General features: G+C 43.1%; 1 protein-coding gene across 1 annotated transcript in view; it reads right to left on the reverse strand.

The window, feature by feature from the left end:
- Window positions 1-14,386, reverse strand: part of ERBB4 (erb-b2 receptor tyrosine kinase 4) — a 337,006-nt gene that overhangs the window by 148,700 nt on the left and 173,920 nt on the right. The window contains exons 5-6 of the mRNA XM_014257738.2: window positions 9,521-9,586; window positions 1,845-1,963 (exon numbers count right to left, since the gene is read on the reverse strand). Of these exons, the coding sequence (XP_014113213.1) occupies window positions 1,845-1,963; window positions 9,521-9,586 (185 nt within the window). The remainder of the gene's footprint in view (window positions 1-1,844; window positions 1,964-9,520; window positions 9,587-14,386) is intronic.

Genomic DNA, 14,386 nt, shown 5'->3' on the forward strand with positions numbered 1-14,386 from the left:
TCTCTAGCCTAAAGGGTTACACTTTTCACCCACTGTGTCTAAGCAAGTAATGACTAGTCCTGAAAATTGCCAGACCCCCGCTGAATTTCTTTTACATTGCTCTGGGGCCAGAAGGGAATGAGAACAAACCCTGGAAGCTTCTCTGCTTTCTGTACCAGAAAAACCTTCCAGTTGATTTTTAGCATGCATATTTTCACAGCTGCCACAATTCAGGGAGTCTAACTTTCAGGCTGCAGCATTACACAACTTAAGCTGCCAATAACTTGTCCTTTGTGGGTGAGGGTCTGTAGTGATGCAGAGTCCCCAGGCAGGTGCAAAGGAAAGCTGCTTTATTGCAAAAAACAGGCATTTTTAAGCAGTTAGGCCTTTATCAGTTAAATAGTTTAAAATCATAACAAACATAATTCAACCAACCACCATAAATGAACACACAATAGTTATATAACTCGTTTTTCTACCCCTAACTGAGCTGAGTCTCTTTCCCACAGTCCTTTTCTACTTAGCCAAAGTAACAACCTGAGCCATGATTTTACAAGGCCTTCCTTTGGTAAAGTTTTACCTTTTAACAGTCCTTAACCTTTGAGAACACATCAGCTCTGAGGATGCTCCTCAATGCTTATTTGGGAGCAATGGCTGCAATGCTCCTCTTCCTTTTACATTTTAATATCGTACATGACACAAGAAAGACTGGCATTTTCCTGTCTCTCTAGTTCAAAGCCAACAGAGAACTTCCAGGCACTGTTGGATCACCCATACCATATGTGCTGAGCATCTACTTTTAGAAAGCCACAGAGAACAGCTTTAGTAAATCCTGTCTATATCATATCCTAACCACTATATTTCATCAGCAGCCAAAGAACACATTCAGATGTGGTTTTGAAGCACAAAACCTATCAGTATCAAACAGTCAGGGCCAGCCAAAGGTTCATTTTTGCCAGTTCATTATGACTCTCTTGCCCACAGTTTCAAAATATATGCAATTTTCTATACCCTCCTCCCAACCTCACCTGGCAGTCAGCTTCACAGGTATTTGTCTCCTCAAACATGTGGGTACCTTTGAAAATCCACCTCTCTATGCTTGGTTCTAATTCTAGGCTCCCTTAGAACTAGGTTTGCTTTCCCTGAAACCATTAGCAAAACCATTAGCAAACCATTGTCTCATCGACCCAGGTGAGCATTTTTTGAGCTCAGTTTTGGGTTCTAAAGCTGCTAAAACTCTTAGAAGTAATGGATTAGAAACAAGACAGTTTAGAAACATCTGGATGTTTAGATTGCCTGTTTATTTAAAGAAAAAAGCCATTTCTTCTTTCCATCTGAAGCACACATGTAGTAACATGCATTTGAGGGAAAGCATTTTGGGAGCCACCTTCCTTCCTTCTCCACGAAGAAGCATGTCCAGTAAAAAAGCTGAATTTAAATTAAGTCTGGCAGAAACAGGGAACAGTTTGCAGAGACAAGCTAAATAGTATTCTTGACTTTTATATGAAAAGCACACAGAGCAATAATAAAAACCATGTTCAAATATAATGACAAATACTTCTAAAAATTTGCTGTCACCTCTATAAACTAATTGTGGAAAATAAAAAGATAAAAGCCACAGAGAAAAGCATATTAATGGTTCCTAATCTGTATTTACAAATCTCATGGATGTGTTAATGGGTAGTATGAAGTAGATAAATGATGTTAATACAACATGAAAAATAAATGCTAAAAATTTGCATCCTGAATCTGTGAGTATGCATGCAGTACATCAGGAGGAACAAAACTGTGAATTTCATGGGTTAAAGCATTAAGAATCTGCAGAGTGACTGGTGGGAAGAATAAAAAGCAAAAGTGACACGTACAAAGCAGTCGGTGTCCTTGGGTCCGTAGCAGCCCCCGGCGCACTCGCGGTGGCAGCAGTCGCTGACGTAGGGCCCGTAGCAGCGTCCATCACACTGCTCTGCACACACAGTCTTTGTCACTGCACGGGGCAGGAAAAGGGACATGTCACACACAGCGCTGGCCACCGAGCTCTCCAACTGCTCCCCGAGCAAAACGCCCACAGCCTGCTGCAAAAAACCCAGCAAGCGAGGGGACGGCGCTGACAGATCCAGAATGCCTGCAGGACACCTGGATCCAGAATGCCTGCAGGACACCTGGATCCAGAGCACCTGCAGGACACCTGGGTCCAGAATGCCTGCAGGACACCTGGGTCCAGAATGCCTGCAGGACACCTGGATCCAGAGCACCTGCAGGACACCTGGATCCAGAGCTTCTGCAGGACACCTGGATCCAGAATGCCTGCAGGACACCTGGGTCCAGAATGCCTGCAGGACACCTGGGTCCAGAATGCCTGCAGGACACCTGGGTCCAGAATGCCTGCAGGACACCTGGATCCAGAATGCCTGCAGGACACCTGGATCCAGAGCACCTGCAGGACACCTGGATCCAGAATGCCTGCAGGACACCTGGATCCAGAGCACCTGCAGGACACCTGGATCCAGAATGCCTGCAGGACACCTGGGTCCAGAGCACCTGCAGGACACCTGGGTCCAGAATGCCTGCAGGACACCTGGATCCAGAATGCCTGCAGGACACCTGGGTCCAGAGCACCTGCAGGACACCTGGATCCAGAGCACCTGCAGGACACCTGGATCCAGAGCACCTGCTGGACACCTGGATCCCGAGCTTCTGCAGGACACCTGGATCCAGAATGCCTGCAGGACACCTGGATCCAGAATGCCTGCAGGACACCTGGATCCAGAGCACCTGCAGGACACCTGGGTCCAGAGCTTCTGCAGGACACCTGGATCCAGAATGCCTGCAGGCCACCTGGACCCAGAGCACCTGCAGGACACCTGGATCCAGAATGCCTGCAGGACCCCTGGATCCAGAGCACCTGCAGGACACCTGGATCCAGAATGCCTGCAGGACACCTGGATCCAGAATGCCTGCAGGACACCTGGATCCAGAGCACCTGCAGGACACCTGGATCCAGAGCACCTGCAGGACACCTGGGTCCAGAGCACCTGCAGGACACCTGGATCCAGAATGCCTGCAGGACACCTGGATCCAGAGCACCTGCAGGACACCTGGATCCAGAGCTTCTGCAGGACACCTGGATCCAGAATGCCTGCAGGACACCTGGATCCAGAATGCCTGCAGGACACCTGGATCCAGAACATCTGCAGGACACCTGGATCCAGAACATCTGCAGGACACCTGGGTCCAGAACATTGACATGACAGCTGTATCCAGATCTTCTGCACAGTACCTGTACTCAGGATATGTGCACGACACCTGGATCCAGGATATCTGCACAGTACCTGTATCCAGAATGCCTGCCCAATCCCCTCTTTGGGAGCACACATGTTGCTCAAGGACTGTGGAGAAGGAATTTTTAGGGTGCCCTCTTACCCCTGAACATTCATGGGGAATGTTACTTTCAAATCATTAGGTTTTTTAAGCAGGATGTGACACCCTCTCTACCCCCCACCCCAAAAACAACAAAGACCCCACCAGTTGCATGTGAGTTTTCCCCATGAAGAACAGCAACACGGAGTAAATGGCTGAAATTCAGAGTGAGACCACCAGAGTCACAGCCAAATGCTGCCCCTGATGGCAATCCATTGGACAAAAGGGAACAGAACAGACAGCAGCCTTGGAAACCATTTGGAAACACCACTTGCTGTTTCTAAACCACACAATCCTGCCTTCATTCACAGAATAAAGCAACTAGATCTACCAGCTGGGCTGTAGTTCCACACCACTGGGGGCTTAAACTTGTACAAGGAGCAGTCAACCAATGGAGCATCTGCCTCCCCTCCCTCACTCAGATGTAACCTCAATCTTCATTTTATGGAAAAAGAAATTAGTATTATCCAAACTATACCAACCCCACTGCCTACCGTGCTGTCAGCTGTCTTTTGATGAAAGCTGGGATGATACACTTCTGAAAATAACCTTCAACACCTATTTTTCTTTTTTTAAAGCATTTATTTCTTCTCTATGAAAAACACTTTCCAGGAAGCAAGTGAAAACAAAATTCCATCCAACTTTCAGCTCAATTCTACTATTTTAAATTATAGGTAACACTTTTATAAGTACATTCTGATCCAAAATCCCTTCACTACTTACCAGAAATACATAAGGTAATGCTGAAGGTTCTTGCTACATACAGTATTTATTAAGGACATAAAAATGTAAATAACTAAAGAGAAGTGATTGTTTGTAATCTACAGAATAAAACAATGCACTTTTAGAGCAATTTCATCTTGCTGATACCAAAGGAAAACCCCCAGAGAGAAAGAAAAGGCTTTTGTGGCTTGTGCAATCTAATTTGAGAAATTTGGGAAATTCTGTGAAGGCACTTACTGTCAACACTGCCTGAGAAGCACATTAAAAAGATTTGTTTATTTAAGTGACAGTATTGATAAACACTAAGACAGATGTGAAACAATGGCACCTGTGGCTGCCTGCCACCAGCACACTGTGGTGACAGTCTTGGCTCATGAAAATGAACAAATACCATCCCTAGTGCTTTGTTTTCCACCAGCTCAGGATTTGCCCTGGGCTGCCCCTGTGCCTCGAGGCCATGCAAGGAGCCCACTGGTAAATCCCTTCCTTGCCATGGGACATTTTGCTTAAACCTGGGAAGTTTTGGTGTAAATCCCTTCTGTGTGGATAATCAGTGCCAGCCATCTAATTCACCTCTGGTTTATTTATCACAGAACCAGCTGCTGTTGGGTGTGGGCCATGATGTCCACCCTGCCCATGGAGCCGCTCATGGTGCTGGTACACCAAGGTTTTGGGTTTCAGCTTGGGCCATTCACACCAGGGCTGATCTGGAGGAAAACAATCCTCTCCTCAGCACAATGATTGAACTGGATGCCTTCAAAAAGCATGCTTTGGTAGGAAACACTGTGAGTTTTCCTGAAGCAAAATCAATAATTACAGCAAAGGTTTGTCGCTGTTCTTCCCCAGCTGTTTATTTTTCAGGGAAAACAAACAATGCCAACACGTTGTTCTAGGAAGAGGCCAGAACATATGATATCTATCTCCTGCTTCACTGTATGCCATATTTACATTACAGCTGCTACTGAAGGTCCAGGTCTGTGGAGAACCTGTCAAGTGTCTTCAGTGGCACCATACCAAGACATTAATGAGCTTAGTGGGCTCTGAATCTTGAGGACTCTTTTTAAGACACTTTAAAAGGAAGGTTTTTCCCCAAGACAAAGTAAACACAAAGCAGTTCTGTGTATTGTCTGAAGGCCTGAAACAATCTGATTGCTCAGATGCCAATAAACATCACTCACCAGTTCAGCTTCCTGCAATCACTGTCAGGGGTAACCCCACAGAAAATTCACGTAGCTGCACTGGTTTAAAAAGATAACAAGCTTTTTTCCCCAAACACTTTCCTCCAAATACAATCAATTGTTTTTATAGCTGTAACTCAAGACCTATCTGAAAGAGTGAATTATAGATATTTTTCAAAATGTCAAAATATATGGCATTTCAGGTGCCTGGTACTCATATCTTCACCCAATACAACCGTGAGGAGAGCCTCACTAATCCCAGCTGAGACCCCAAGCTTGTAAGCAGACCTTTTGAGGGTCAGCACTACCTGCCTGGACTCCTGCAGATCATGTGTGTGATCCCAAGAATTTGGAGGGTTAAACCAAAGTCCTGAAAAATGTGCTGTGCATTGAGATGGATTTCTGGGTGAGGCTGTCAACTTCTACCAGGATTTCACAGCAGTAAACTGTGTCGGGGATGGGATGAAATGACCACCTCGTGTACATGTGCAAATTATCAGTCTCCTTTATATTTCCCCCTCATCTTTAATTGCATCAGGACACTATCAACCTATGAAGGCAAAAATGGGAAGGAACTGAAATCAATGTTAAGTGTTACAAACATGCAAAGTTATTAGAGCGATACAAGGGTTTTAATTAAAGATGCTGGCTCCAAGCAGAAACTCTGGGTTTCCCTGATTGATCCCAGCTGCTGCTTCAGCTCTTTCTGTGTTCCCCACCAGGCTCCTGCTCGCCTTTTGCCGCTCTAATTTGGCACCTTCTCCTCAGCACAAGGACAGTATAAATACAATTGTGCTCTGATTGCACTCCTGTACACACACAGAGTCGTGGAGCACTTGACATTTGCTAAATGTTTCATGTTTCAGGTTTGATTTACAGGTTATATTTGTCTTTTTGCATTCCCTTAGTTGGGTCTATATTCTAATTTAGGTTGTTGTCTTTACAGTTACATTCCTCTTGGAAAAAGTGCATAATCTGTCACTTTAATAATGTATTGAATTGTAAAAGTTTCAATTTCCACATGAAACTCTTAACAGACATGAAATGCAACAATTTTAACAACCTAACCCTAGATTTTTAAATTTGATGACCTCCAAAAGCATTTTTTATTATTATTTTATTTAAAGTGGTCTACATTCTATTCAGTGTGTGCCCAATACAATTTGAAAAAGTCTTTTTAAAAATATTTTCACATTAGCCTTTCCTGACACTGAAACAAGTTAAATCATCTCAATTTCAAATTCTTCCTATTAACATCTACTAATATTTTAATTATAAAAGTAAAAAGGATTGTTGACTGTGTAAAACAGTACCCTAGAATTTTATCTTCTCTACCTCCTAACAGAACAACTTGGCTTTAATTTCCTATTAATTGTCTTCTTAAATACATGAATTTTCTTGTCACATTTACAGAGATGTTAGAGTTAGATGCAGGTGGTGTTTCAGACAGAGTTAGCAACAAAGACATTGCTGGAAGGCAACATAAGAAGCAGCTAGGTAGATGATATTCATGAAAAAAAGAAAGGGATTTGGGTTTTTTTCCATATGTAATTTGAAATGAAAGACATGGATTAAGATCTTTCATTTTTTTTATCCTTTCCCAGGAAAATAATTTAAATCTTATCTTGGGAGGAGGGCTCATTAAAATATTTTGTTTCGATCCTCAATAAAAAAAAAAGAAATTATCAAAAAGCAGCTCTGAATTGTTTCTAGGATGAAAATGGTTTGGCATTAGATGTAGCACTGCTGGAGTATTTTCCTACACATGTTGGAAAGACGTGCATCCCCAAGGTTATGGGGTTAAGGTAGGCACAATGTGCACACCATCACTCATCCTGTCTCCAGCTTGTATCTAACAACATCTTCAAGCCCAAGAGCCAGGCATGTCTTTTAAAGTCAGACATGAAGGCAACAAAAGCACAGTCCAAACTGCATTTTTAAGTTTTGAGTCCCTACACAAATTCTCCCTCTTTGCAGGAAACACATTGTGTGAAAACCCAAAGAAGAAATACCCTTTACCAGCCTTTTCCTTCAATCCTGCTACTTGTCCAGAGTGCAGCAAGGTCATGGAGGCAAAGAGGAAGACTGTGATGTAAAATGAATTCCTGTCCCTGACCATCAGAGGCTGCAGAGTGGCTTGAAGGTAAGAGGATGTGGAGTGGCTGCTCAAGTAGAAGAGTGTGATCTGTGTATGTCCCTTGGATGAGTTATGGCTTTTCCTAGTTTATTATTTTAACTCCGTGGTTGTGCCTTAGCCTGTCCCTGCTGTTTGGATTTGCCAGGGCAGGCACTGTGAAGGGAGAGAGCTGTCACTCCTGAAGCCAGCCTTCCTTGCAGCCCTGCTGAGCCCCTGCCCTCACAGCACTGCAGAGCAGCTTTTCTCTCCCTGCTGTTACTACATTAACCCACCAAAGCAGCTCCCTTACCTGAGAGCAGTGCTTTGTGGAGGCTGGGAGCATGGGAGCTGCTCCTGCCACATGGACTTGTGCAGGTACACAGCTGGACTTGACAGGAGGCTGGAGACACAGCCTGATCCAGCATCATGGGCTTTTCGTGGAACAAAAATGCCAGGATTTTAAACTCTTCCTGGATAAGCTAACCACAGAAAGCCTGAATAAATCCATGTTTGGATGGATTATGCAGCTTCTTACAAAGTTACTAGTTTTAATAAACAAACAAGCTTCTCATTAGGACAGAGAAAAGAAAATCATTAATAGCAATGATATAAAATAATTCTGTTGCCTAGGGTTTAAGTCCCTTTCCATTATCTACTTAAGCACACAACCCAGAATCTACTTCTTTTCCTGGTAAGGAGCACTGACTTCCTTGGTGCCTTCATAAAGACTGCCAGCAAAGGAAGGAGATGTCCTGGCTCAATTCAAACAAAGCAGAATCTGCTCTGCATCACTGTACCTTAGTCCTACAATATGTCCTAAGGGGGTTTTAACCATCCCTGCAGACAAAGCACAATATGAAGCAGCAACACAAGAACAGGTGAACTTTAGCAGAGCTGTAATTGTGAGCAGCTTCTCCAGTAGAATCAGCTGGTGCTCCTAAAGGGAAAGCAGCTCCTGGCAGGGTGGCAGAGCCACTGCAGGTATGTGGCTCTGTCCCCTGGGTCACAGGCAGCTTGGATTTCCTGCTCAGACACATGAGACATCCACATCAAGCTGTCTGCCTGTTCTGTCCTCTCATTCCAAGTAGTAAAAAAACCCAAACAAACAAAACAGCAGCAGCATCACTGCACTGTTCCCACCAAGTCCCAGGAAAGAGGCAGATGACCCTGGGCTGACACTCCTCAGCTCAGAGCTCAGTTGGGAGCCTCATCTGGGAATGCCTCATTTGTCACAGTCCTTCCTCCCCTTTATAGCTCAGCCAAGGAAACAAGCACAAGCTGGAGGTGTTCTCTGGGGGAGCACCCAGCAACCACTTCATTTCCCAGGAAGAGTGATTCCAGTAAAAGCAACTGGTTCTCACCCTCCTGTAAGCAGGAAAAATGAAAAAAAAAAAAACTTGTAGAAAAAGACAGCTCTCAATTTTCTCCTCTTTTACTGTCTGCTAATATTGTGACTTTACTTCTAGCTCTTTAGTGCCTGTGTGAAGGAGTTTAAAGCACACAAGGAAGAAACTCATTTTAATGCTCTCTCAATTCAAGGGGACAGACAAACGTTGTGAGTAACCCATCACTACTTCCTTCACAAAAACTATTATCCTCTCTTTCAGTACAACTCAAATACATTCTGAAGTTATTATAAAGAGAACAGTTCTGCAAGATAAGTGATATTCCCAAGCTACCACTGAAATTAACAGAGTATTTTGGCATCAGGAGCTTTTCAGTGTCAGGTGGTCATTAAAGATCTCCAAATCTTCCTTGTAGTTTTTTTTCTGTATTCCTGCAGTATTCATTCCAGTGTATTCCAAAATAACTATCAATATTCTCAAGAGCCATGCTCCATGTTGCCACCAAGTAGTGAAAAGAAAATTCAAGTTAGCATAAGCAGTTTTAGAAAGCATAAAGGAGGAAAGAAAAGTATCATTCACATGGGTGGGGGAAAAAAGCAGATCATCTATTGGTAAAAACATAAGGAAGAAAAACCCCTTGTATATTTTAGAGTCCTGTTGAACCCAGAATTTATAGTAACCCATCACAATTGAAAGAAACAAAAATGGGATCTCTGCTACATTGTTTTCCAGTCCTTTGTTTCTCACTCTTACACACTTACAGGTCTGGCAGTGATTCTCTGTTGGTCCCCAGCACCGTCCAGTGCAGGACTTGTGGCAACGACCACCTGCAGGACAGACAGAAAGAGAGAGATTGGAAATGTGGGTTCCTTTCATTCCTTCAACATCCAGCAACTGTGTAAGACAAGAGTCCATCTTGTCTTTTTATACTTTTTATACTTTTTATACTTTATACTTTAGCAAAGTTGAAACAGTGCCTGTAAAAAAAGCCCAGCTAAATAACCAGACCTGGTGTCAAACTTATATGAAATACTTATCTAAATGCTTTATAACCTAAACACCTTTTTGCTATGAATAATGACTGGGACATTTTAAAACAAAAAGAAATATGAGCAAATCTGGAGGACTGAGGAACAATGCCATCACTCATCACTCAGTGTTGTCACTACTGCTTTCCACAGCCTATGCAAGACCTGCTGATTTTTCCACAGGAGAAGAGATGGCTGTGACATTCCACTCAATGCCTTTGGTTAGAAGCCACCCCTCTTCCCCCCCAACTTGAATGGTCTGCATGTCCAATATTATGGTAAGGGAAATGTGCCCTGTGCAACCACTTAGTCCCAGTGACAGCAAAGCTCACAGGACCTTCTGTTTTCTGGCTGCTGGTTCTTTGTTGCCTGTGGTTGTGCTTCAGAAGGAACCTCATGTTCCTTCAGAGCTTGGATGTGATGCTCTGCATCATCTTTCCACATGCTGATAGTTTTAGTCCCTGAAGAAAAAGAGCTGTAGGCACTTTCACTGTAAAATACAGCTGTAAGAAGCATTAGCAACGGTAGGTTTGGTAAACTACCTAGGAATTAGTGACTGAAATCCACTTGGACTGAAGTGGGAGTTGAGTTCATGTGTCCATGTCATGGCAAAATGCTGACCTGTGTGAGAGGGGATGGTGAGCAAGGAGAAGAGCTGGAGTGTTCTCCTCTGGCTGCACTTCAGCACCTCTGGAGAGAGTGCTCGGACAGTCTGGGCTGCTGGGGATGGAGACCCCATTCCACGGCTGCCATCTGGACATGGCCAAAGTCCAGGCACACTCCCAGGTGTGGCAGTGCCTGAGGGGCAGGCAGGCAAGCCCTTCACAAAGCCAGAGCTGATGGGATGAGTTGAGGCACACAATGTAAAGCTTGTGGAAGACTGCACAGTCCTTATCGCTGCGCTTTTGATCACAGGAGCCCAACCTTGTGTTTGATTTAACTTTTATACATCACTGAACACTGCTGAGATTCTGTTAAGTGAATTTCCCCTTTGAACCTGATCCAGGTTCAATCCTTTCAATTGTGTATTAACAGCTGCTGCTGCTAACTCTGCTCCATTACACTAAATCAAATACTTGCCACATGCCCTGATGGGAGACAGCGTCAGAGAAAGTGCAAAATGTCTCTCAGCTAAGGTTGGATCACCCTAAAGACAAACACTGTCCCTGTGCTAGCAGTGTGCTCACACCTACAAGATGTTACAGAGCTGAGCAAACCCACCCTGATGGTCCTGTCAAGTCAGACTCTGTGTCACCAATTTTTCAAAGCCAGCATTCCTTCCTTGGCATTCCTGGTGCTATTGATGATGCTGCCTAGTAATTACCACACTGAATGCCAACTACCTTGTTAAAAATACCAGCTCCTTGTTGCATTCATGTTCATTTAAAGCAATTATACTTGGGAAACATTGTTGCTGATATCACCAGCACATAATTCGCTGTCACCTTCTACCATCTGTTTGTTTAGATCACAAATGTACTATAACTACATAAATACAAACTCATTCTGGCTGACAGGGAGGGTACTCCATCTGGCATGAATAATGCAACTTTAATCAGTAATAACTATTATTATGATTATTAAGAGACTACTGGAAGCCTGCACAGAAAGCAAATATATCCACATTGATTTATAAGAATGAAAGTTTAAAATGGTGAAGTAAACAGCAAATTAAAGGAAGAATTTTAGCAGATGAGGCTTGATAAGATACAGGTTGTTAGCTGATTTTGGTACTTGCTGAACTGAATAGAAATGTTCCCCTTAAGTGGGTTTTATTAAGTAGCTACTCCTGATCAGCAGGACGAGCAGGATGGATGCACACTCAGAGAACTTTCAGCACTGTGGGCTGTGCTCAGCCCTCCCCTGAGCTGCAGCATCTCTGCTGGGGCAGCTCCAGAGGAGCCAAACCCACCCACAATGTGGGCTCCTCCTGCAAGACTCTCCTCCATCCCCATCCTTCCTTGAGGTCCAACCTCATGACTCTCTAGGCTCAAAGGTCTGGAGCTCAGGGAGAAAGCCAGAGGCCCTTCATCCCTCACCATACAGCACTGCACAGACCCCTTGTGACCACACACTCCTGAGGCACAGGAAGGCAGCAATTTGGCTGCTCCTTGACCTTTTTGTCCCTGGATTCCACCCCTTCTGTACATTCTGTGAACATTGGGCTTTCCACTGTAATTCGTGCCATGGTATAACACAGAAGAAACTTCAGCATCCCTCCAAGTGATCCCTAACTAGAGAGTCTGCCCACACCTCTGTAAAAGCTGCACTTAAAATACAAGTCTTCATTTCTGAAGCACCTAGGTACTGAGCTGATCTTCGGTATGCAGCCAAAAATTTATTCAGCTGCCTCTATTCCTCCTGGAAATAAAAGCAATTCAGCATCTTCAAAACATCATTTTAAAAATTTTTTAAACTTGCATGCCTGCTGCCTCGTACATGACTTTGTTTGGCAGTGTCAGATGATGATTTGCATTTAAATAGAGATATTTAACAATAAAGCAAGAAAAGGCTGCCAGTTTCCTTTTTTCTCACTGGGAACTCAAAAGTGTCTGTTTCATTGTTTTCACTTTTCTCAGCTGTACAGACACAACCAGGAGCTGAGCCTGTAGGCAGCACACCTCTGAATTGCATTGCTGTGCGTCCTTTTGAAGGTCAAATATACTGAGAATTAAAAATCAAACTCCCTCCAAATAGTGTATCTATATTGGCTTGGTTTTTTAAAGAGAAAAATAACTTTCTTTGCTCTCAATATGAACTGCCCTCACATCATTCTGTATTTCATCTGGTTTTCCCCACTAAGGGAAAATCTGTCCCGTAATAAGGACAGATTGAAACCCATTAAAGACCAGCTCTGCAAAATTAAGACAGAAATAGTCCTGTGGAAGTCAACATATGCACTCAGGAGTATAACAAGCATTCATGTGAGGAGCAGGTCTCACAATGAGATCTGTATGTCAGGCTTAAATGATAATAAATGTATTGGCCCTAAGGTTGACAAGGCACTTGGAGGAATTATACTACTACTAACAGATTTTCCTGTATATATCTCTTAAGATTTTCAGATTGAGGCAACAGAATTGAAAAGAAAAAATTATGAAACAATTTGTGGCATAAATCATTCCTTGTGTATAAAATACACAACCAACCTACAGCAGAACGGGCCAAAAGAATTTGGCCAAAAATAAATCCTCTGCAGGGCACAACCACGGCCCATTCACATTATTCTTCACATTAGTGAAGGCACATTTTCCTCTTCCAAGCAAGTTAAGGAAGGAAAAAACCTACAAAAGTCTCCTCCCCATTACAGCTGGGACACTGGAGAACATTTCTGCTCCTGAAGAGTAGCATTGTTTGGCACACACAGTGACAATTTGGAGGCTTCCATAATTTTCACAGGTTTTGTAATGAAATCTATGTTAAGAAAAGGCAGATTCCCATTGGAACATGAGAATTAATTTTGCTTTGGCAAACTGCACACACAGAAAACCAATGTTTTGTCTCCTGGGCTGTCTTCCCTTGGCTAAAACTACTGCAACAGATCTGAATTATGAACTGTGGGCAGAGCACCTTCCTTGTCATTTCCAGGACAGAGTTTTATTTGTGGGAAATGCTTTAGCTTTCCCAGCCAGGAAAAGTCACCAGCAGCAAATGTTTGCTCACTAGCTTGGGAGAGACCAAGGTTACCTCATCCTTGTGTTTTCCTGAGAATTGAGAAGGGCTTTCCTTTGACTCCAGACTGACTTTTATTATTTCAGAAACAGTAAAACCACAAAGGATTAAGTTACTGAGGAGACAAGAAAAATGAAGTCCTCCTCTCAGCTCTAAGCTCAGTGTCATACAGAGAAGAAACTGATTCTTTCCCATCAGCTATGCCAGCTGCCTCATGCAGACTCCTCTCAGTAGGAGAAGAAAAGCAGAAATAAGAGAAGAAATGTCTCACTTGGCACAAAACTTACATTTACAGGTGGTTTCTATCAGGTTAATAAATCATCATTCAATGTTAGGATACCTGCAGCACACTGATACTGAAGTGCAAATAAACAGACAAAATAGATGGTTACAAGCCATTGTTTAAAGCAGCCTCTTTACTTACCTAACAATCTAAAATAATTGATTAACTAACAAAACAGCTATAAATAATTTATTAGCTTCTGTAAGCTGCCTATAAACTCACCCTTTGCCTAAAAAATATGCTCCTGCAAAAATGCTAAAGATGCCAGAGATGTTTCTATACATAACCAGCCCTAAAGTCCAAGAAATTCCAGGCATATTCTATTCTTTGCATAGCTTAGGTGAGACAAAAGGTTTGTATAGGCCTGTGGGTTGTTTCTATAGGCAGCAAAACTCCTTACTTCTATGTATGCATAGATAACGAAATCAAAATGTAATTCAAACACTGCATCATAGCATTGAGAATTAAAGATACTGTTGTTGTGATGGACTGTTCTGCCTTTATCAGGCCATAATGCTTTCCCTGTCTTTGTCTGACTATTCCTATTGTCAAACATTCATTCATTCATTCATTCATTCATTCACACTTCTTTGTTAGGTAAAAATAATTTTGCATTTCCTACCAACCCTGTGCTAGCCTTCAGA

Source organism: Pseudopodoces humilis, chromosome 8 (assembly GCF_049639895.1).
Source record: "Pseudopodoces humilis isolate 2021_Gansu_Grassland_sample_001 chromosome 8, ASM4963989v1, whole genome shotgun sequence".
In the NCBI taxonomy this organism is placed as follows: Eukaryota; Metazoa; Chordata; class Aves; order Passeriformes; family Paridae; genus Pseudopodoces; species Pseudopodoces humilis.